Genomic DNA, 25,327 nt, shown 5'->3' with positions numbered 1-25,327 from the left:
CAAAATAGAACAATAGGAAAAGCACAAAATTAAATAGTAGAGAATTAGTTGAGTAACTCACTGCATTTTTGCATTGTAACATATGTTACAGAATATTCAATGAGACATTTTAATCAAGTGCAAAAAAATCAGGTAACAGAATATAGAGTAAGATTCCTATTTAAACATATATGTCTGAAACATATTCATAGAAAAAAAGTGTATATGGGAACATATACAATAAAATGATACCAGTGATTATATCTAAGTATGGTATTTTCTCAATTTCCTTTCTATGATGTTCAAAATTTTAAAGATTTTCTACAATAAGAAATTTCTGTAATTGAGGGAAATATAATCTTATTATAAAATGGTTGTCATTAAAATGTGTGCATAAACATAGAATCACAAGGAAACTTGAACATATAATAGCAGCATTGGTAAAATAGTAAGGTAGAAACCTGCCTTTCTAAATGATCTGCAGTGTGATCTATGATTAGAATTGGATTTTTATCAGATTCTGGCTAATTATCAAACTAATAATTTTAATAGTAGTGTATTTTATTTAGCTATTTCTTTTAAGTGAAAGTTTATATAGCATGAAGTAGACGTAACAGGATTTATGAATTAGGAGACAGGATTTACATCATAAAGCAGACTGTCACTGGTCATAAGATGATCAAGAATTAGAAAATAAGCTGCTTTATTTGGGCCACTTTTGTTCTTTTTTATTATAACAATGGATGAGAAAGTGATGAGAATGCCTAAGCAGATTAAATGATGCTGCTGTTGAAAATGAGAAAATAAAGCTAAAATATAATTAACTTGGAGCAAAAGGTGACTATAGTCCAACCATTTTGACCAGGGTATTTGTTTTATGGGTATACATGTATATCTATTAAAATATTCTCACTGTCAGTATTAAAACACTTGATTGTTAATAATTCTAAAATGTTGCTTAAAGGAGTTGTTTTTAAGACAGATTTGTTAATACAATGCTTCTTAGGAATGCTTCTATCATAGTTCATTAGAACCGATTACATTATTACTTTCATACTAGCAGCAAAATATCAGTGATATTGGTAAACTGATATGAGTGTTGCTTTCTAGTGAAAAATAATGATACCTGAAAACGTTCCTATGGATTACACCAATTGCATATCAGTGGTAAACATAAATCATTTTAGGGGAATAAGCAACTCAGTTATATCTTGTAATGTTTCTCTACAGCATCTGTTATACTCACTTGCATCCAGCTGGTGCTTAATAAATATGAACTGATTCACTGCCTCAACTCTTTTTCTAACTAAGCACTTATGAGATGTGGCTGGTACTTGAATTGTACTAGGCTCTTTCGTCTTCTAAACATCGGCCCCCAACCTTTTTGACACCAGGGACTGGTTTCGTGGAAGACAATTTTTCCATGGACCAGGGGTCGGGGGGTTGGGAGAGATGCTTCAGGTGGTAATGCGAGCAATGGGGAGCGGCAGATGAAGTTTCACTCACTTGCCCACCGCTCACCTCCTGCTGGGTGGCCCTGGTCTGTGGCCCAGGGGTTGGGGACCCCTGTTCTAATAATTATGATATTATTGAATAATAGTTCTCTAAACTGTGGTAGTTTTAAAGAGAAAGTCACTAATATAATTTAAACCATTTATATATATTTGCATATGTGTTTATTAAAGGTGGCACACCACTAAAGGTGATAATTCTCTTTTGTAAATCTTTAACGAAGTAGAGTGCATTGTAGACTAACTGGTTTGTAATTAAATATGCAATAAAATGAAAATAATGCAAATAAATGCAAAGATATAGAAGGAACGTTTATTATGTTCCCTCTGGACATATTCTTTTGGATTACTCTAGGAGAAATGGGATAAAAAAGAACAAAATCATTACTAAAAATAACATGAAAGAGCAACTCATAAGGCATGATATAGAAAATGCTTTATAATTATATAGTATGGTCAACCATAAATAATAAATTGTTTTAATGAAACCAAATGAAAAAAGGTTTGCTTTATAAAATGTCATCCATCTATCAATATTGGCATTCATGTATCAAAGAAGAAACTTGGGCTTCCCTGGTGGCGCAGTGGTTTAGAGTCCGCCTGCCGATGCAGGGGACACGGGTTCGTGCCTCGGTCCGGGAGGATCCCACATGCCGCGGAGCGGCTGGGCCCGTGCGCCATGGCCGCTGAGCCTGCGCGTCTGGAGCCTGTGCTCCGCGACGGGAGAGGCCACAACAGTGAGAGGCCCGCATACCGCAAAAAAAAAAAAAAAGAAAAAAAAAAGAAACTTATTCTAGGGAAGAACATGTTTCATTAAGGGATAAAGTCTAGATTGCAAGTTCAACTAGGTGGAAAAATATTTTGCAAAAGTTAATGTAAAAAGTATATTGTTTTAGTATTCTAAGGAGATTAAAATGTGGGGATTACTGCCGTATTACTGAAACAAGGAGAGGGGATGATATAACATAATCATCGTAATAAAAGGTGATTTTACATTTGAGGAAACTAAAGAGTAGTGAGACTTGCATGTAGCCACAGAGCTCCTAAGTGATGCAAACTTTAGGTCCCAAGTTCTTAATCTCTATATGCAATTTATTTGCATGTGACCCATTATCTTACCTGTCTTTCCCTAAAATTATTAATTTTGGGGACTAAAGCATAATTTTTTCAGCTTCATGTTTTTAACCAAACTAAGTATAATTTACATTTACACATACACATAAATGCATACCTTAGTATGAGTGATATCTAAATTTATCTGGATGAAAATTCCAAATTCTTATTATATATTCAACATCTAATGAAATAGTGATTATGCCATGTGTACCCCATAGATGCAGATAATATTTTTATCATCTGAAAATGTAATTTCAGTTGCAAAATAGAAAAGCTATAGCTTTTCTATTAACATTCTTTAATGCCTCGTCAGGAAACCTAACTACCAATGACAAACTTTCAGGAATATATAATATATGTTATACAGTGTGTTTCATCCACTCTTACCAAATATTTTACTTATCCTGCTACTTTGTTTTTTAGTAAATAGTGGTTACTTAGCTCTCCATTATAAATAAGGTGGGGAAAGTGTGTCACCAGGAACAAAGAACATGATCAAACACTTCAGTCGATCATGCTTTCATTCTTCCTTACACTCATATAAACCAAGTCACAGGAACTTCAAGCATTTTTTTCTCACCTACTTATTCTTAAAGTGGGACCCAGCACTTCATTATATTTCTAAAACTAATATCCAAATCTGCAAAACAACCCAATGTCTAGATTTTAATATTTAAAAAAATTGTGAACAAGTTTCTACTTTATAATACAGACCAAATTTAGACATCTCATTAGATCTCTGCTCTAAAACTTAAGTTCCATGCCCCAGCCTGCTTAGCTTCCTGACCCTATTTCCAGTACACAGCCTTCACTTCTCAAACCCCTTCTTTTGTGTTAGATCATATAGTTTTGCTCTTATTTTGTTCTCACTGAGCAGTGCACATATTCAACAGTTAGATGAATGCATCCCCCGGAAAACAGCTGAGTCAGTGTTTATTATATAAACTTATCATTTAGGGCTCTCAGTCCTCACACTACATGAATGATCATAGAATTCTCATAAGAACCAGATCTGGGATGGGTGGAAGGAGTTCTGCTTCTGAAAATAGTTAAGATTTTTTTCTGTCTTGTTCCTCATTCATTGATTGACTTATAAAGTATTTACTGAGTACCTGTTTTGTACAGAGTACTAAGTTAGCAACTTAGAGATATAAGCATTAATTGAAAGAGTCTTTTCTCTCAAGGAGCTTATCATTGTGCACTGGGGAAAATATGCAAATAATTAGATATAAGACATTTGGAATGAAATTCGAGCAAGCAAGATCTTATTGGAGCACAAGGCAGGGATACACCATTTCTAATTGGATATCACTCAAGAGATGATATTTATATTGACTTCTGAAGAAAAATAAAAAATTGATAGATGGTAAGAGGAGTACTTAGGGAAAGTAAAATTATTAAAATGAAAATTATTAAAAGATAAAATTATTTAAATGGCACAGAGGTGAGAAATAGCTTTCCATGTACATGGAGCAACAAGTAATCCAATGTGTCCATAATCCATAATGACTTGAAAGATGAACTGAAACGTGTGTCTGAAAAGATAACATGGTACAAGATCATGGAGGTCCTTGAACTATAAAATAAAGATTTTGGAACTCACCATATGAAGAATGGGAGCCATTGGTATTCATTTAGCAGAGAAATGACATTGTAGCCTCTTGTTCCATTTTTTTTAAGTTCACACCTGCTGCTTTCTTTGTTTACTTCAACCTTCCACCATGGCCTTTCCAATCCCCCACACTGCTGTTTGGTAAAATCCATAAATTAGTTCGGTTCACCTCTTATGGAAGGTGTTTCACCTATTCTGTTAGATGTTGCAGGACTACCTTTTCTCATCATAGTTTGCACACGTTTCCCATCTTCTTTCCTTGAGCTCAGACTATATACACCCTTTTATGATTTTTGTGTAAGAATCTTCTCTTTTCTAATCTACCTCTTTCACTTGACTTGAATTCAGGGAGAATTTATCATTGATCTTTGTATCCTCTGTGTCTTTCTAGCATGTTTCCTTCTAAGGACTTAATAAATTTTGGTTAACTGAATGCTCAGAACTGTGTCTTGGTAAGAAAATTTTGTCATTGATGAAGAAAGCACATTGCATAGACAACAGAATAAAATTAGAGATAATAACTAGATGGTCACTAAAGTGGGAGGTCATGAGAGGATAAAATAAGAAGGTGAAAGGATAAATGGAAAGAAGATGCCAAAGAGAGAAGCTGATTAGATGGGACAGAGGTATGAAAACTGATTTGAAGATGACCCTCGATAACTTGGGGAAAGGCTACATGTTATCAAACATTGGGTTGATCTTGCAAAGGAAGATAAGAGCTCTCTTTTAAATGGGTTGTAGTTGATATATCTACTGGGGCATCATTTTTTTCAGATATCTGGAAACCACAACCATTCCCTCTTAAAACAGAAATGTGGACTACTATTTCTTTTGTCTAAAAACTGAAAAAATTATCCCTAAGCAAGTTTGAGCTGTAATACTATAAGAGTCTATTACAGTGAGGAAAAAAATCCAACTAGAGATAAATGTACATCTCATCCTGTTTCTTAGAAAGAAAAAATATCTAGTATTTTCCACTAATCTTAAGATTTGGTGTTCAAAAGTTCAAGTTCTGTTTAAATCTTACTCAGTTGATTCAAAATTAATTATGTTATTTCTCTCTTGCTTTTCTACAGTATGCTGTCTGGCTAGTCCTCTGGGTTACGTGGAATGTGTTTGTTATCTGCTTCTATTTGGAGGCTGGGGACCTCTCAAAGGTAATTTGCCATCTGATTTGCCTGAGTCATCAGTTGTGTGTTAACAAGCCTCTTCCTAAGTAAGGCAGAGTCTCACCCTGCTCTTGTCACTTAGATGCACCTCGAATGAAGGTAAATTGAAAGATGTCCTCATCTATCTCTCTGCATTTCTACCATCAAAGAAACATTTCAGTGTGTCACAAAAATGTCATTTTATTATTTTCAGCAAAACTAAATGAAATATTGATTATTACGGTGACCATACTGTGTACTTTTAAAACATTGACTTGTAAGAGATTTCTGAAGCAGAGTAGGAAGTTTTTCAGAGATAAAATCTTGAAGATTTTTGAAATCACTTAGTTGGCTTATTACTCTGCTAAAGACTTTCCTGATTGGACCCAAATAGCAATATAATGATTCAAATAATTAATGGGTTTTAGTTGAATAAAACTGTTACCAGAGGGATATAATTTATTACATAAGTGAATAAAATAGACATTTTATTCTAAAATAATCTAGGAAGGACTTAAAATACTTACATTTTCATTTAGGTTTCTTTGTTTTGTGCCGTCCTGTATGAGTTTCTGTATGTATGTGTGTTTGCGTATGTCTTGCTATTATATTTCTAACATAAATGCCTTACTATTGAAATAATGCAGTTTGTAGATCTCTAAAACCAACATCCTTCTTCTTTTGGAATGCAATTAACAGCAACTAAGTCAAATGAGATAATCCATTCAAAGTAGTAGTAAATCTTGCTTGAGACACTTGAGAGAGTTGTAAACTTGTACTTCTTCATATTGACTTTAAAAGATAGAGATTGTAAAATGTTCTTTTACCTCTCTATCCCTTAGATCAGAAAGACCCTGCAAAGATGTTGACATTTTTAAAACCCAGAGATGATAACCTGCTTTCAAAGGCTAAAAGAGCTAAAAAGTCTCCAGGAACTACCTTTGCAGGGCTATATATCTTGGTGGGCGGGGGATGGGGTGATGGTAATACACATTTATAATCTAGCATACAGGAGTTTCCCAAAGCACTCTGAGCATTTTCAAGTATGTTTATTTATTATTTAACTATGATATTGAGTATAAATAATCTTTTTTTCATTTTAACCATTTAATTTAATTTATTTATTTATTTTTTCATTTTAACCATTTTTTTTTTAACATCTTTATTGGAGTATAATTGCTTTACAATGGTGTGTTAGTTTCTGCTTCACAACAAAATGAATCACTTATATATATACATATGTTCCCATATCTCTTCCCTCTTGCATCTCCCTCCCTCCCACCCTCCTATCCCACCCCTCCAGGCGGTCACAAAGCACCGAGCTGATCTCCCTGTGCTATGCGGCTGCTTTCCACTAGCTATCTACCTTACGTTTGGTAGTGTATATATGTCCATGCCTCTCTCTCGCTTTGTCACAGCTTACCCTTCCCCCTCCCCATATCCTCAAGTCCATTCTCTAGTAGGTCTGTGTCTTTATTCCTGTCTTACCCTAGGTTCTTCATGACTTTTCTTCTTAAATTCCATATATATGTGTTAGCATACGATATTTGTCTCTCTCTTTCTGACTTACTTCACTCTGTATGACAGACTCTAGGTCTATCCACCTCATTACAAATAGCTCAATTTCGTTTCTTTTTATGGCTGAGTAATATTCCATTGTATATATGTGCCACATCTTCTTTATCTATTCATCCGATGATGGACACTTAGGTTGTTTCCATCTCTGGGCTATTGTAAATAGAGCTGCAATGAACATTTTGGTACATGACTCTTTTTGAATTATGGTTTTCTCAGGGTATATGCCCAGTAGTGGGATTGCTGGGTCATATGGTAGTTCTATTTGTAGTTTTTTGAGGAACCTCCATACTGTTCTCCACAGTGGCTGTATCAATTTACATTCCCACCAACAATGCAAGAGGGTTCCCTTTTCTCCACACCCTCTCCAGCATTTATTGTTTCTAGATTTTTTGATTATGGCCGTTCTGACTGGTGTGAGATGATATCTCATTGTAGTTTTGATTTGCATTTCTCTAATGATTAGTGATGTTGAGCATCCTTTCATGTGTTTGTTGGCAATCTGTATATCTTCTTTGGAGAAATGTCTATTTAGCTCTTCTGCCCATTTTTGGATTGGGTTATTTGTTTTTTTGTTCTTAAGCTGCATGAGCTGCTTATAAATTTTGGAGATTAATCCTTTGTCAGTTGCTTCATTTGCAAATATTTTCTCCCATTCTGAGGGTTGTCTTTTGGTCTTGTTTATGGTTTCCTTTGCTGTGCAAAAGCTTTGAAGTTTCATTAGGTCCCATTTGTTTATTTTTGTTTTTATTTCCATTTCTCTAGGAGGTTGGTAAAAAGGATCTCGCTGTGATTTATGTCATAGAGTGTCCTGCCTATGTTTTCCTCTAAGAGTTGGATAGTTTCTCACCTTACATTTAGGTCTTTAATCCATTTTGAGCTTATTTTTGTGTATGGTGTTAGGGAGTGATCGAATCTCATAGTTTTACATGTACCTGTCCAGTTTTCCCAGCACCACTTATTGAAGAGGCTGTCCTTTCTCCACTGTACATTCCTGCCTCCTTTATCAAAGATAAGGTGACCATATGTGCATGGGTTTAATCTCTGGGCTTTCTCTCCTGTTCCATTGATCTATCTTTCTGTTTTTGTGCCAGTACCATACAGTCTTGATTATAGTAGCCTTTGTAGTATAGTCTGAAGTCCGGGAGCCTGATTCCTCCAGCTCTGTTTTTCTTTCTCAAGATTGCTTTGGCTATTCGGGATCTTTTGTGTTTCCATACAAATTGTGAAATTTTTTGTTCTAGTTCTGTGAAAAATGCCAGTGGTAGTTTGATAGGGATTGCATTGAATCTGTAGATTGCTTTGGGTAGTAGAGTCATTTCACAATGTTGATTCTTCCAATCCAAGAATATGGTATATCTCTCCATCTATTTGTATCATCTTTAATTTCTTTCATCAGTGTCTTATAATTTTCTGCATACAGGTCTTTTGTCTCCTTAGGTAGGTTTATTCCTAGATATTTTATTCTTTTTGTTGTAATGGTAAATGTGAGTGTTTTCTTGATTTCACTTCCAGATTTTTCATCATTGGTGTATAGGAATGCCAGAGATTTCTGTGCATTAATTTTGTATCCTGCTACTTTACCAAATTCATTGATTAGCTCTAGTAGTTTTCTGGTAGCATCTTTAGGATTCTCTATGTATAGTATCATGTCATCTGCAAACAGTGACAGCTTTACTTCTTCTTTTCCGATTTGGATTCCTTTTATTTCCTTTTCTTCTCTGATTGCTGTGGCTAAAACTTCCAAAACTATGTTGAATAAGAGCGATGAGAGTGAGCAACCTTGTCTTATTCCTGATCTTAGTGGTAGTGCTTTCAGTTTTTCACCATTCAGGACGGTTTGCTGTGGGTTTGTCATATATGGCCTTTATTATGTTGAGAAAAGTTCCCTCTATGCCTACTTTCTGCAGGGTTTTTATCATAAATGGGTGTTGAATTTTGTCGAAAGCTTTCTCTGCATCTATTGAGATGATCGTATGGAGTATAAATAATGTTGACTTTTTTTTTTTCAATTTCAAATGATGAAAGATAAAGTAAGAGGGTGACGTTATCATATGAAATAGATCCAAGGCTTCTGGAACCTGTAGTTTTATGAGCAGATTTTGGACAAGTCCTCATTGTGGCCCTCGGCAGTGTCTGCCCTGGTGGATGGCATTTCTGTATTCTTGCCGGTCATCATACTCCACACTCTCAGCAGCAGGCAGTCCTTTCCTGAACATGCCGTGACCAATGAAAAGGAATTGTTCAGGTGGCTCTAGGAAAGACACATCATTTTCTGCTTAAAGCTCACATTCCCAGGACTTGAATTCCTTACCCAATTTATATATCTCTGCTGTATAATCCACTTTGTTCAAAGAGATTCCTCACTAAAATGACTTTTAATGATATTTTCAATTTTAAATAATCACCTTAATAATTGGAGGACAGGTATTCAGTCATATTGGCTGAGTAAGATGATCGAGCAGATCAGAGTTTGTTTAAAATTAAAAAAAGAGGGAGAAATCTGAGCCAAGCTGGCTGCACAAATGTGTAATTTTTCTCACTGCTCCATGTGATGACTGCAGACACAAAATAAAGCTTGTGATCCCATGACCTTGGACATGGGCATTGAAACCATAACGAGGACACATCCTAAAACATTAGAGTTCAAGAGAGTTGCAACCCAAATGACTAAGAATTCTTCTAATGCACACAGGCAGGTAATGACTATCCCATGGCAGTGAAGCAGTTAATAATATTTCCTTTTCTTTTCATCTTACAAACAAAGGCTAGACTCTGCAGAGCACATGAAAATTTAATAATTTCCTTTTAACAAATAATCTAAAGGAAAACCATAAAGGGCAAAGTTATATTGTTATCTGTACTGGGATTTTCCTCCCTTTCCTGCTCAAAGGGTTTGAGAAAGGTATATTTATGCCATTTAATTCTTTAGCTTCTGCAACTGCCTCACATTCCTCAAGTATCAGAGTGCCAGAAATAAGCAATGGTGATTGAAAAATGTACAGATATATGAAAGCTCAAAAATGGGACTCTTGAAATTGCTGATAATACTTAGGTTACAGAATATAAACCACTTTTTTCCCTCACCTCACCCAAAAAAAATAAACTAATTTGACCATAAGAATGGGTCAGTTTGTTTGAGGCTGAGGGACAAATATGGGAAACAGAATCAGGGAGGAAATTCTGTGGTCTTTATATACGTGAGAGAAGTAGGTTTGTTTCCATAAAACATTTTGTAAAGAATTGATTTCTTCATAATGAATATTGGCAAGAAATGATAAAAAGCAGTAAAATATTAAGGCAAACTTGAGTTACCCGTTAGAGTTTAGAATTTTTTGTTGTCCTTTTCCAGTGTCTTTTCTGCTTTTTCTGCTAAACTATCTGCCTGTACTTATGAGAGAAATAGATATTAGCATCATTAATGAAGCCAGTGTGTACCTTTGGGAATGAAACCGCTTAATTACAATAATATGGTACACAGGGCTGACCTGGTTGATATTCAGTTTTCTTTGTACCCATAATTGTATAGATAATATATTTTTTCATCAAAAATCCTGTGTAAATCCAGCATTATTATTACAATATTTATTAATATATTTTAATGATTATCCCCATGAGATTTAAGGAAAAATAAAACTAATCAACCAGAGAAATTTCTTTAAAATTTTATCTCAATGATATTAATAAAATATCGGGAATGTCATATAAATTAGCACATAATATGGTAGGAACAAATAAACATATACATTGCATAATAACTATTTCCACACTATTTATATTAATGCTTTAGATATTAGTGTTTTAACTAAATATCCTGAAACATCCTGCAGATTCTTACTTTCTGAGGTGCTATTTTAATAGATGTTCTGTTAATGAAACAGAGATAACATTAGTTTGTAACCCAGAGTGTTTGCTGACTTTGTAGGCAGCTGCCTTTGAGCATTAAATGTGACCTTGACTATTGGATTAATAGTTTTGAGAATTCCTGATGTAAATAGTCTTACTGTGTTGTTGGATTATTCTGGTCAATTGTGATTTTCTTGCTCACATATCAAATAGAAATGCAAACTAATCCCAGGTATTAACTGAATTGAGTTATTTTGAAAAGAGAAGAGATCTGTTTGTTCTGTAATTAACTTCAAAGTGCACTGTTAGAAGGAAAACACATATAATATGGTAATTCACCTATTAGATTCATCACCTGGGAAAATAAAATTTATGAAATAGTTTTTGAATAGTTACACACAGGAAAAAAATTAGCGCTCTTCTGCTCTCTGCAAATAACTGTATTCTGTTGGGTGTGTTATAATTGTAATCTACTCTTAGCTGAAATTATATCCTAACACTTTTCTTTATATGACTATTTTGAGATCTCAATTTCTACTTTCATAATTTATGGGCACCATTAGTGAATGATGCACCACCTATATTTAGAAATAAAATAATTAACTTACAGATCATAAAAGAGTAACCAAGGGATTATTTTACACTTAAAACAACCCAATTTGTTTATATACTAGGGATGCAGGTATATAACCCTTGGGCTTCATTATATTATCAGAAACTTATATTGTTAAACATACCCTAGAGCAATTAATTATACCTAATGAATGCTTTTAATAGTAATGTCTAGAAAGCTGTCACATTTTAATAATTTTGATAGTTGCTTCTGAGATCTAGATATACATTTTCATTTAAGAATGTGGTATGTAGAGCTTCCCCAGTGGCAAAGTGGTTGAGAGTCCGCCTGCCGATGCAGGGGACACGGGTTCATGCCCCAGTCTGGGAAGATCCCACATGCAGCGGAGTGGCTGGGCCTGTGGGCCATGGCCACTGAGCGTCCGGAGCCTGTGCTCCGCAACGGGAGAGGCCACAACAGAGAGAGGCCCACGTACCACAAAAAAAAAAAAAAAAAAGAACGTGGTATGTAAAAAAGCTATGTAAGAATGTGGCTTATTTATGAAGATGAAATAGGCAGTCTACCTGAAAAAGAATTCAGAGTAATGATAGTAAAGATGATGCAAAACCTTGGAAACAGAATGGAGAGAATACAAGAAACGTTTAACAAGGACTTAGGAGAACTAAAGAACAAACAAACAATGATGAACAACATAATAAATGAAATTGAAAATTCTCTAGAAGGAATCAATAGCAGAATAACTGAGGCAGAAGAACCAATAAGTGACCTGGAAGATAAAATAGTGGAAATAAATACTACAGAGCAGAATAAAGAAAAAAGAATGAAAAGAATTGAGGACAGTCTCAGAGACCTCTGGGACAACATTAAATCCACCAATGTTCAAATTATAAGGGTCCCAGAAGAAGAAGAGAAAAAGAAAGGGACTAAGAAAATATTTGAAGAGATTATAGTCGAAAACTTCCCTAATATGGAAAAGGAAATAGTCAGATCCAGGAAGCACAGAGTCCCATACAGGATAAATCCAAGGAGAAACACACCAAGACACATATTAATCAAACTACCAAAAATTAAATACAGAGAAAAAATATTAAAAGCAGCAAGGGAAAAGCAACAAATAACATACAATGGAATCCCCATAAGATTAACAGGTGATCTTTCAGCAGAAACTCTGCAAGCCAGAAAGGAGTGGCAAGACATATTTAAAGTGATGAAAGGGAGAACCTACAACCAAGATTAGTCTACCCAGCAAGGATCTCATTCAGATTCAATGGAGAAATTAAGAGCTTTACAGACAAGCGAAAGTGAAAAGAATTCAGCACCACCAAACCAGCTTTACAACAAATGCTAAAGGAACTTCTCTAGGCAGGAAATATAACAGAAGGAAAAGACCTACAATAACAAACCAAAAACAATTAAGAAAATGGTAATAGGAACATACATATCAATAATTACCTTAAATGTAAATGGGTTAAATGCTCCCACCAAAAGACATAGACTGGCTGAATGGATACAAAAACAAAACCCATATATATGCTGTCTACGACCCACTTCAGACCTAGGGACACATACAGACTGAAAGTGAGGGGATGGAAAAAGATATTCCATGCAAATGGAAATCAAAAGAAAGCTAGAGTAGCAATTCTCATATCAGGCAAGATAGATTTTAAAATAAAGACTATTACAAGAGACAAAGAAGGACACTACATAATGATCAAGGGCTCAATCCAAGAAGATATAACAATTGTAAATATTTATGCACCCAACATAGGAGCACATCAATACATAAGGCAAATGCTAACAGCCATAAAAGGGGAAATCAACAGTAACACAATCGTAGTAGGGGACTTTAACACCCCACTTTCACGAATGGACAGATCATCCAAAATGAAAATAAGTAAGGAAACACAAACTTTAAATGATACATTAAATAAGATGGACTTAATTGATATTTATATGACATTCCATCCAAAAATGACAGAATAGACTTTCTTCTCAAGTGTTCATGGAACATTCTCCAGGATACATCATATCTTGGTCACAAATCAAGCCTTGGTAAATTTAAGAAAATTGAAATCATATCAAGTATCTTTTCCCACCACAATGCTGTGAGACTACATATCAATTACAGGGAAAAAAATCTGTAAAAAACACAAATACATGGAGGCTAAACAGTACACTACTAAATAACCAAGAGGTCACTGAGGAAATCAAAGAGGAAATCAAGAAATACCTAGAAACAAATGACATGGAAAACATGATGACCCAAAACCTATGGGATGCAGCAAAAGCAGTTCTAAGAGGGAAGTTTATAGCAATACAATCCTACCTCAGGAAACAAGAAACATCTCAAATAAACTATCTAAACTTACACTTAAAGCAATTAGAGAAAGTAGAACCAAAAAAACCCCGAAGTTAGCAGAAGGAAAGAAATCAGAAAGATCAGATAAGAAATAAATGAAAAAGAAATGAAGGAAACAATAGCAAAGATCAATAAAACTAAAATCTGGTTCTTTGGGAAGATAAACAAAATTGATAAACCATTAGCCAGACTCATCAAGAAAAAAAGGAAGAAGACTCAAATCAATAGAATTAGAAATGAAAAAGGAGAAGTAACAACTGACACCACAGAAATACAAAGGATCATGAGAGATTACTACAAGCAACTATATACCAATAAAATGGACAACCTGGAAGAAATGGACAACTTCTTAGTAAAACACAACCTTCCAAAACTGAACCAGGAAGAAATAGAGAATATAAGCAGACCAATCACAAGCACTGAAATTAAGACTGATTAAAAATCTTCCAAAAAACAAAAGCCCAGGACCAGATGGCTTCACAGATGAATTCTATCAAACATTTAGAGAAGAGCTAACACCTATCCTTCTCAAACTCTTCCAACATATAGCAGAGGGAGGAACATTTTTCACAGAGCTAGAACAAAGAATTTCACAATTTGTGTGGAAATACAAAAGACCCCGAATAGCCAAAGCACTCTTGAGAAAGAAAGGTGGAGCTGGAGGAATCAGGCTCCCTGACTTCAGACTATGCTACAAAGCTACAGTAATGAAGACAGTATGGTACTGGTGCAAAAATAGAAATATAGATCAATGGAACAGGATAGAAACCCCAGAGATTTACACATGCATATATGGTCACCTTGTCTTTGATAAAAGAGGCAAGAATACACAGTGGAGAAAAGACAACCTCTTCAATAAGTGGTGCTGGGAAAACTGGATAGCTATATTTAAAAGAATGAAATTAGAACACTCCCTAACACCATACACAAAAATAAGCTCACAATGGATTAAAGACCTAAATGTAAGGCCAGATACTATACAACTCTTAGAGGAAAACATAGGCAGGGCACTCTATGACATAAATCACAGCAAGATCCTTTTTGACCCACCTCCTAGAGAAATGGAAATAAAAACAAAAATAAATGGGACCTAATGAAACTTAAGAGCTTTAACACAGCAAAGGAAACCATAAACAAGACGAAAAGATGACCCTCAGAATGGGAGAAAATATTTGCAAACGAAGCAACTGACAGAGGATTAATCTCCAAAATATACAAGCAGCTCATGCAGCTCAATATCCAAAAAACAACCCAATCTAAAAATGGGCAGAAGACCTAAATAGACATTTCTCCAAAGAAGATATACAGATTGCCAACAAACAAATGAAAGGATGCTCAACATCACTAATCATTAGAGCAATGCAAATCAAAACTACAATGAGGTATCACCTCACACCAGTAAGAATGGCCATCATCAAGAAATCTACAAACAATAAATGCTGGAGAGACTGTGGAGAAAAGGGAACCTTCTTGCACAAATGCTGGGAATGTAAACTGATACCGCCACTATGGAGGTTCCTTAAAAATCTAAAAATAGAACTACCGTATGACCCAATAATCCCACTACTGGACATATACCCTGAGAAAACCATAATTCAAAAAGAGTCATGTACCACAATTATCATTGCAGGTCTATTTACAATAGCCAGGACATGGAAGCAACCTAAGTGTCCATCAACAGATGAATGGATGAAGAAGATATGGCACATATATATGATGGGATATAAAAAGAAATGAAATTGAGTTATTTGTAATGAGGTGGATGGACCTAGAGTCTGTCATATAGAGTGAAGTAAGTCAGAAAGAGAAAAACAAATACCATATGCTAACACATATATATGAAATCTTAAAAAAAAAAAAAGGTCCTGAAAAACCTAGGGACAGGAATAAAGATGCAGACATAGATAATGGCCTTGAGGACACGTGGAGGGGAAAGGGTAAACTGAGACGAAGTGAGACAGTGACATGGACATATATACACCACCAAATGTAAAATAGATAGCTAATGGGAAGTAGCCACATAGCACAGGGAGATCAGCTCAGTGCTTTATGACCACCTAGAGGGATGGGATAAGGAGGATGGGGGGGAGATGCAAGAGGGAGGAGATATGGGGATGTATGTATATGTATAGGTGATTCACTTTGTTTTAAAGCAGAAACTAACACACCATTGTAAAGCAATTATACTCCAGTAAACACGTTTAAAAAAATTTGGCTTATTTAAGCTTTGAGAAATAAAATTGCTCTTGTAAACAAAAGAGACAGGAAGAGGATAAAACCTGTCATACAATGTAGGCAAATGGGCAGAAATCCTTGAAACCATTGTCAAGTGCTGTGTGAAAAAATGTACTATTACAACAATCCCAGTTTTATTCCTTTTATTTAAAAAAATGAATTATTCATTTAAAAAGGTATCTGATATTTGGATATTTTCAGCTCAGCGAAATTAATGTTTGTATCAAAATTTTCTTTTATGATTTTATATGAAAAAAGGTGGTATGGAGAGACATCTCTTATAATCATTTTTAACTTGAATTAATGGTGCTCTTCAAAAAGTAAAGAAATCTGTACAATTATTAATAAACAAAGAATACCTCTGATAATAGATTTAAGACTAAATTTAACAAATAATCAAGAGGACAATTGATTGGATTCATATTTTTTTGTTTCTTATTGTAAAATGCATATAGTCTAAGAAAACTTCAATTAACTGTCATTAAATGAATTAGGAAAAAAAATTATTTCTCAAACCTTCAAAGATTTTGCTTTTGGATGTAGGATAAATGTCCTACATGTTATTAAGAATTAAATATAATGTAATTTTCCTCCAAAATAGAAATGAACCAACCTTTTGTAATTTGGTCAAACTGTAATTGCCTCTGTTCTCTTTTTTCCTTTAATAGTGCAGTGAATTAAACTGCTTATTTTCTTCTTCAGTTCTCTTTTGTTTGCTTACTTGTTCCACTTCGTTTTAAGGCCCCTAAAGTGATGAGTCGGATCTTTGGACCTTTCTACTTCTCTGTTTACATTCTTTCACTTGAAAATGCAGTTCACTGTCATAATTTAAGCTATCATCTCTACACATGTCTGCCAGATCTATATCTATATCTTCAGTCCTGACCTTGTTGCTAAGCTAAAGTCCCACATCTCCAACTTTCTGCTTGTGTCATGTCAATTCCATTGACACCTTAAATGCAACATGTCCAAAAGGATTTATCATCCACAAAGAATCCAACTTCCTTAATTCACTTCTTACTCAGAAAAGGAAAAAAAAGGCAAAGTTTATTGCAAAATATGAATAAAAGAGGAAAAGAATTGTTCTGTGTTGGGGGAGGCTACAGAAATCTTTATAGATTGACCATGAGATGAAGCAAGAAATGCATATTTTTTATTATTTATAGTTTGTGTGTGTATTGTAAACCTTGCACTCTAACAAATGAAAAATAGTAGAGAGTGATACTTTGGAAATGTAAATGCCCCAAAGAGATGAGCTGACCTTTAGAAGATGCTGTACTCTGGGGGCAATTGCTAATTCTGGTTAGGGAAGGAGGCTATGAATCCAGGTTTTAAACCCATAGAAGGCTATTTCTGGGCTTTGTATAAATCAGCGTAGTTTTAAGGGAGAGGGCCTCAGGCAGATGGACAAATTTCTTCTTAGGGCATTTGATGAATTCTTTATAAGGCTAAAGGAATAAATGGACAGACAGAAAAGCAGAGTTAAGTTGTTTGGCAGTCTTACAAAATGGAGACTGAAGATAGGAGAGGGGCTCTGCAGAATAAACTCAAGTTATAGTTGAGAAACATGGAGAACAAGCCAGGGTCAAGAGAGACACACTAAACATTATGGGGACTAAAATCCAGGCTCAGTTCAGCACAGTCCTTGATTGAAATAAGCTGATCAGCTACCACTTTATCTGTCTAGTTTAGGGAAAGGGAAAATATTTTACTAGAAAGATAGCATTATCTTATACCGTTTATTTATATGCATATCAGGCAATTGAAAATTCCTCCACATGCTAAAAGAGAGGACCTCATTGCTGAAAGTGAAGGAAAAAATAGACAATTGAAACAGACCAACAGATAATTCAGATATTGTAATTACCTGATAAGAGGACTTAAAATGTTAAAGAAAATAATGGGAAAAACTGGAGATAATAGACTGAAAGATGAAGAATTTACCCTAAAAAGGGTTAGGATCTATATAAAGAATCAAATGGAAATTCTAGAACTGAAAATTATAACATTTAAAAGTAAGAACACATTAGGTGTGTTTGATAGTAGATTTAAAAGAGTAGAAGACAAGATTGGTGAACTGGAGGATGATGGGTCAATAGCAAATACCCAAAGTGAAGCACCGAGAGAGTTTGACAAAAACAAAAAGAAAAGAATACAAATATTAAAAGGATGTCAGAAACATATGGGGCTCAGCTAAGATGCAATATATAAATAATTGAATTGCCAGGAAAAAGATAGAATTGGACAGAAGCAATATCTGAAGTGATAGAGTATTTTCAAAACTGGTTAAATACATCAACCCACAGATTCAAGAAGACTTTCAGATCTCAACTGGAAAAAATACCAAGAACACCACATCCAAATATAGAATAGTAGCACTGTTGAAAATTAAAATCCAAGGGGAAAAAAAAAAAGCCACCAAAGATAAAAGACTCATTACCTTCAAAGGAACAGATAAAAGACTGACAATTGACCTTTCAACAGGAGGAGTGACGCTAGAAGGCAATTGAATGGCACCTTTAATGTGCTTTAAAAGTGACAACCTAGAATTCCATAACTTGCAAAAATATTCTTCAACAATAAAGGCGAAATAAAACATTTTCACTCAACAAGAACTAAAATAATTCATTAGTAGCAAACATACACTAACAAATTCCTAACTGATGACATTTTTGTCTGTTCATCATCCATACTTTGCTTTTATGGATTAGATTACCCAGAACCTTTAAACAGAGCACAAAGAAGGTTCCTGGTTTCTGGCTTCCTTTTAGCAGGGATCCCATTGTAGATTGTGATATGTGTGCATATGAAGATTTATTACTTAACACTGACTCTAACCAAGGTATCAAGTAAAGCAAAAAATTGGATTACCCAGAGCTCTGGGGAGAATTTATGCTTAAATTCATATTTTAATACTCAAATCATATATATTCTTCATTTGTGTGACAAAATTCTTTCCAGAAACCTTCCCATACCTTTGTCCGTGGTGGAGTTTACTAGACCATGAATGGCCATGCCTCTAATTTTACTTTATTTGCATACATTTTAAAAATTAAGATTGAATTTCCAGAAGCCGAGGATCCTTATTCCCAGGGTAGCAAAATTCTTATATGCTCCATGAAGCTGTCATTGAGAGCCACAAAGATATCTGAGAATTCTCACTTGGATTTATGCCTTCTTTACTCTTGTGGCTAAAACAATGTAAACCATTTCACAATTTTGCTCTTTTCTCTAATATTTGAGTTGCTTTCTCTTTCTCTGCAAGAACTAGACGGCTCTAGTAAATTAGCTGCTCTAATTTGTACTCTCTTACTTTGATGATTTTCCCTCTTGCTGATTTCCCCCTTCAGATGCCCCTGTGGGTGTCAAGAATCCCATGCTTTATTTTATGGGGCTTAAAAGTGTCTTGGGTATTGAAACGAGGACCTTCCACATAGTGGAATCTCCATGAGCATAAACAAAGTTTTGGGGCATGAGCAAACATTATTTCTGCTGGATGATTCACAGGCATCATGCATGTAAAATATTGGTAGAAGGTCTTCCCACAGATCAATGAAAATAGTCAACCTGAGCTCCCTAGAAGAGCAGAATGGTCTCCAGGTATTGACTCCCCTGGGTCTCCATTGCTGCTGGCAGAGTTCACTGTGACATCCTCAGAATGCTGACTCAGGTGCTCTTCACATTGGCGAAGATCTGCTACTCATTCAAAGACACACACTGTTTTATGACTGCAGCATCTCCGACTCTATTTTCTCTAGCTTTGGGCTTATACAGTCTTATATGCTCTCTTTCTAATTTCTTATTAAGAAATACACTATGTGCAGTTTTCCTTACCCCGTGTTTGTTCAGTTAACCTTTTATTTTCTCATTAATCAAAAGCTTTGGTTTCAAAGCTATTATTTCTGATATGGAAGTCAAAAAAAAATTAAGCACTAACTACTTTTTTCTTTTTGCATTCCTATTAAAACAATGGTAATTCTCTTTGAAGCAAGAAGGATGTCCCTGACTCACTAGGTAAAGTCTGCAAAAGTTAAGTGTGAAAAATAAAAGCACAGAGATTAATATTTCGAGAGAGTATCCTGCTGGAAATAAAAGAAAGAAGATACAAACGCGGTCTAAGCCAGTGCCATCCTGTTTTCAAAGCCTAGTCAGAAATCATTCTAGAACAGCAATTTTTATTCTATGCCAAATTAAAGCAGCTATACTTTTTATAGGTTTATTATTCACAGAGCCATGTAAAGAATGAAAGACTATGTTTCCATTAAGAGTTCCATGGCTTTAAATTTAGAAATATTGGAATTTTTGATAAAAACAATGAAAACCGCTATATATTTTTTAAAAACCTTGAAATAATTTGTCTAGATTACAGTGATTTCATATTAAGTGGGCTCTTAGATCCTGAAATATTGGCAAAATTTACTTGAGAATTATGTCCAATTCAGCATGGTACACCCCAGCCCCTCATGTATTCTCAGTCTGTGAGAACCTTATCAAAATCCCCCTCTTCACTGTGAACCATCATCCTAACATGACCCCTGGAACTCATTTGACACCTAAATTGGGATTGGCAGTTGCCAAATTAGCTTTGGAGGGCAGAATGTCAATCTCTTTGTCTGAGAATTCACTCAGAGATAATTGAGGCTTTGATGAACTGTGGGAAATTATATAAAGATACAACTCAGAGGATATTATATGGTGAAATAAATCAATTTTTTCTGCTTCTAGCATACAGGGTTATTTGGCCAGAGAGAGCAAATAAGTGACTATATTCCATGCTTTTCATATGGTAACAAACCTCCTCTATTCTGTCCTATAGTTAAAATTTACATGGAAAATGCAGTTGAAGTAGTAGTTCAGTTCACTATAGGTAACCAGGGAGCAATGTTTAGCAAATACTGTTATTAAATGTAAAGCAATACAAAGAAAACTAGACTATTTAAATCTCTTTCCTGATTGAGAACTGCATGAAGAAATTTTGAAGTTGCTTTTCATTCCAACATAGCACTCAAAGTGCTACTTCCCCTCCTCCTCTTTAAAGATTTGTTTTCAACATTTAAAAAAGCAAAATGTGTACACAGCCTGATGCATCCAGAAAAGCAGCTTAGAAGGGTAAAAAGAAGAGGATGACTCACTAATAAACAGCCATTTATAGAATTATAATTACTTTTTTCTTCCCTTCATTAGCACATGTAACCTGTTAGAGGAATGAGTCTAACGGTAATTGTAGGACTCTAGGGTTTTCACACTCATAGTAGTGTAATATATAAAACTGAAGTAATTAGGAGGTATTTCAAAAAATGTCATTTTCTTCATAGGCATTTTATAAAAACTAGGCATTTTGTCGTGAAGTAGCTGCATTGATACCATAGGGACACTCTGTCCCTTTTCCACTCTGCCAGAAAAATCTCTAGTGACAGGTCCTCAAATCTTTTATTTGAATCACAAGTGAGAATGAGTTTGGTGCTCTCAATTAGTCCCAAGAGCGGAACCAATATCACACAATTTGGCATACACTGCAATTGCTCCTGAAGAGAGCTGTAGCTAGCCAGCCACTCCGAGGGGCTGAGGCCCTCCTCGGGGTGTGCCTGGTACACCAGATTCATCAGGCAGCCTGCAAAATGGATGGACTTGAGCTTTTGCACTCCGATTTTATGAGCACTAAAATTAATCCATTAAGCATTTTGTACATCCAGACCCCCTACTACTCACCTTTTAACACATTTATATAGTATGTTAACTGTGGCGTCATAGTGTGAGGCATAATGAGTCCAATTCTTGTTCTTTGCTTCCTGTTTCCTTCTTCTCAATAAAAAAAAAAAAGCTGCGTTTAATATTGCCAAATAACCAAATAATTAGTACTGCTGGGTATTTTTTTCTCTTGTTATTCTTCATAAAATGTAAAGCCAGAAGCACAGTTTCGAAAACAAAGATAGCTTAATTTTATCTAATAGACACAACGAATGTGAACAAACAGTGTTAAAACCATAAAGTATTAATTGCTTATGAAATAATAAGAAAAGAGTATTTCACTGCAGTCTTCTAACCCTAGAAAGATGGGTCCTCAGTCTGTGACTAATTCCATTGTTTATTAAGAATTCAAGTTGTAACAGTTTTATGGGTTTCTTTTAGAAAAGTGAGAAAGGAAAAAAACGTCATAAATGTGATTTATCAGGGCTATAACATTTTCCAGGTTTAGATCACTTTCCTGGTTATAAGCATTTTATTTTCTGAATTATTCCATCCTCTTGAGTATTGCACAAGATCAAATTTCTCTACAGGGGCACAAGTGACATGATCCATTTGGAAAATGTTATCAAATAGTCAAGCTAAAATACAAATGGAACACAAACCCTAGTATTTTCCCTGATAACTATGGAATTACTAAATCTGAAGACATATTGAAAAAGGAGGGGAAGAAAATAATTGCATATTCAGAAAAAAGGAGAAACTGGAATTTATTTGTACTGACAAAGTAATGTAAATGATTATATAAAGTATTATTAATGAAAGAAATTTGGAATTTCATATTCTCACAGTACTTTGTAATCTAAATCATTGTTTGACCATATTTCAACCAACTTTCAAGTTACATTCTCCCAGAATGTGTTAGAAGCAAAAACAACATGAAAAGACAAGACTTGGAGCAGCATATGCAAGCAGTCTGTCTGTGACATCTCTCACCCCTCAGATCTCCAGGGTCTGTTGGATCTGCGATTATTTTTCCTGCAGCTGTCCACTTACTGGAGAGGTACCCTTCCCAGAGAGAGGAAAGCCAGTCTTTCAAACTTTCTAGAATGGCTGTCCTCAGAATTTTTAATGATTTTTTTTTCGCTTCTCTAAATTGCTAAACTGCCTTAAAAGAGAGGAACCTCAAGTTTACTTCAAGCTGAAATGAGGAAAACACACATACACATTTTGGAAAATGTTAAAAAAAATATATGCTAATATGAATAAAAACAAATCCCCATATGTAGTGACTTTACATTAATTTTTTTCCTCTATCTTCAGAGTATAACCTCAATTTATGTGTCAAAATTTCACACATCTAAATCACTGGCAAATATTATTATTTATCATTATTCTAATTTTTTTTCAGTTTTTAATTTCTATATCTTAAAATAATAGCGAGTACATGGAAGTAATCTAAGTGTCCATCAACAGATGAATGGATAAAGAAGATGTGACACATATATACAATGGAATATTACTCAGCCATAAAAAGAAACGAAATTGAGCTGTTTGTAGTGAGATGCATGAGCCTAGAGTCTGTCATAAAGAGTGAAGTAAGTCAGAAAGAGAAAAACAAATACCATATGCTAGCACATATGTATGGAATAAAAAAAAATGGTTCTGAAGAACCTACGGGCAAGATTGGTTCAAGATGGTGGAGTAGAAGGACATGCTCTCACTCCTTCTTTCGCGAACACCGGAATCACAACTAACTGCTGAACAGTCATCGACAGGAAGACACTGGAACGCAACAAAAAATATACCCCACATGCAAAGGCAATGGAGAAGCTGCAATGAGACAGTAGGAGGGGCACAATCACAGTAAAACCAAATACTGTAACTGCTGGGTTGATGACTCACAAACAGGAAAACACTTATACCACAGAAATCCACCCACTGGAGTGAAGGTTCTGAGCCCCACATCAGGTTTCCAAACCTGGGGGTCCGGCAACGGGAGGAGGAATTCCTAGATAATCAGACTTTGAAGCCTAGCAGGATTTGATAGCAGGATTTCGACAGGACTGGGGGAAACAGAGACTCCACTCTTGGAGGGCACACACAAAGTAGTGTGCACATTGGGACCCAGGGAAAGGAGCAGTGACCCCATAGGAAACTGAACCAGACATACCTGCTAGTGTTAGAGGGTCTCCTGCAGAGGTGGGAGGTGGCTGTGCCTCATCGTGAGGACAAGGACACTGGCAGCAGAAGTTATGGGAAGTACTCCTTGTCATGAGCCCTCCCAAAGTCCACCATTAGCCCCAACAAAGAGCCCAGGTAGGATCCGGTGTTGGGTCGCCTCAGGCCAAACAACCAACAGGGAGGGAACCCAGCCCCACCCATCAGCAAACAAGCGGATTAAAGTTTTACTGAGCTCTGCCCACCAGAGCAACAGCCAGCTCTACCCACCACAAGTCCCTCCCATCAGAAAACTTCCACAAGGCTCTTAGATAGCCTCATCCACCAGAAGGCAGAGAGGAGAAGCAAGAATAACTACAATCCTGCAGCCTGTGTAACAAAAACCACATTCACAGAAAGATAGACAAGATGAAAAGGCAGAGGGCTATGTACCAGATGAAGGAACAAGATAAAAGGCCAGAAAAATAATTAATGAAATGGAGATAGGCAATCTTCCAGAAAAAGAATTCAGAATAATGAAATGAAGACAATCCAGGACCTCGGAAAAAGAAAGGAGGCAAAGATCGAGAAGATGCAAGAAATGTTTAACAAAGATCTAGAAGAATTAAAGAACAAACAAACAGAGATGAACAATACACTAACTGAAATGAAAAATACACTAGAAGGAATCAATAGCAGAATAACTGAGGCAGAAGAACAGGAAGACAGAATGGTAGAATTCACTGCTGTGGGACAGAATAAAGAAAAAAGAATGAAAGGAAATGAAGACAGCCTAAGAGACCTCCAGGACAACATTAAATGCAACAACATTCACATTATAGGGGTCTCAGAAGGAGAAGAGAGAGAGAAAGGACCAGAGAAAATATTTGAAGAGATTATAGTTGAAAACTTCCCTAACATGGGAAAGGAAATAACCACCCAAGTCCAGGAAGAGCAGAGAGTCCCATACAGGACAAACCCAAGGAGAAACACACCAAGACATATAGTAATCAAATTGGCAAAAATTAAAGACAAAGAAAAATTATTGAAAGCAGCAAGGGAAAAATAACATACAAGGGAACTCCCATAAGGTTAACAGCTGATTTCTCAGCAGAAACTCTGCAAGCCAGAAGGGAATGGCATAATATACTTAAAGTGATGAAAGAGAATAACCTACAATCAATATTACTCTACCCAGCAAGGATCACATTCAGCTTCGGTGGAGAAATCAAAAGCTTTACAGACAAGCAAAAGCTAAGAGAATTCAGCACCACCAAACCAGCTCTACAACAAATGTTAAAGGAACTTCTCTAAGTGGGAAACAGAAGAGAAGAAAAGGACAAAAACAAACTCAAAACAATTAAGAAAATGGTCATAGGAACATACATATCGATAACTACCTTAAACGTGAAAGGATTAAATGCTCCAACCAAAAGACACAGGCTTGCTGAATGGATACAAAAACAAGAACCATATATATACTGCCTACAAGAGACCCACTTCAGACCTAGGGACACATACAGACTG

General features: G+C 35.5%; 1 protein-coding gene across 4 annotated transcripts in view; it reads left to right on the top strand.

Moving 5' to 3' along the window:
* NKAIN2 (sodium/potassium transporting ATPase interacting 2) overlaps positions 1–25,327 on the top strand; it is a 990,407-nt gene that overhangs the window by 522,847 nt on the left and 442,233 nt on the right. For all 4 annotated transcript variants that reach the window (XR_009521933.1, XR_009521934.1, XR_009521932.1 and 1 more), the window contains one exon: positions 5,295–5,375. Coding sequence is in view for 1 of the 4 variants with exons in the window: in XM_060030017.1 (XP_059886000.1) it covers positions 5,295–5,375 (81 nt within the window). In the remaining 3 variants the exon portion in view is untranslated. The remainder of the gene's footprint in view (positions 1–5,294; positions 5,376–25,327) is intronic.

The sequence above is a fragment of the Delphinus delphis genome, chromosome 14 (assembly GCF_949987515.2).
Source record: "Delphinus delphis chromosome 14, mDelDel1.2, whole genome shotgun sequence".
Classification (NCBI taxonomy): Eukaryota; Metazoa; Chordata; class Mammalia; order Artiodactyla; family Delphinidae; genus Delphinus; species Delphinus delphis.
Note: the sequence above shows the minus strand (reverse complement) of the source record. Positions and strands in the feature narration are given on the sequence as shown.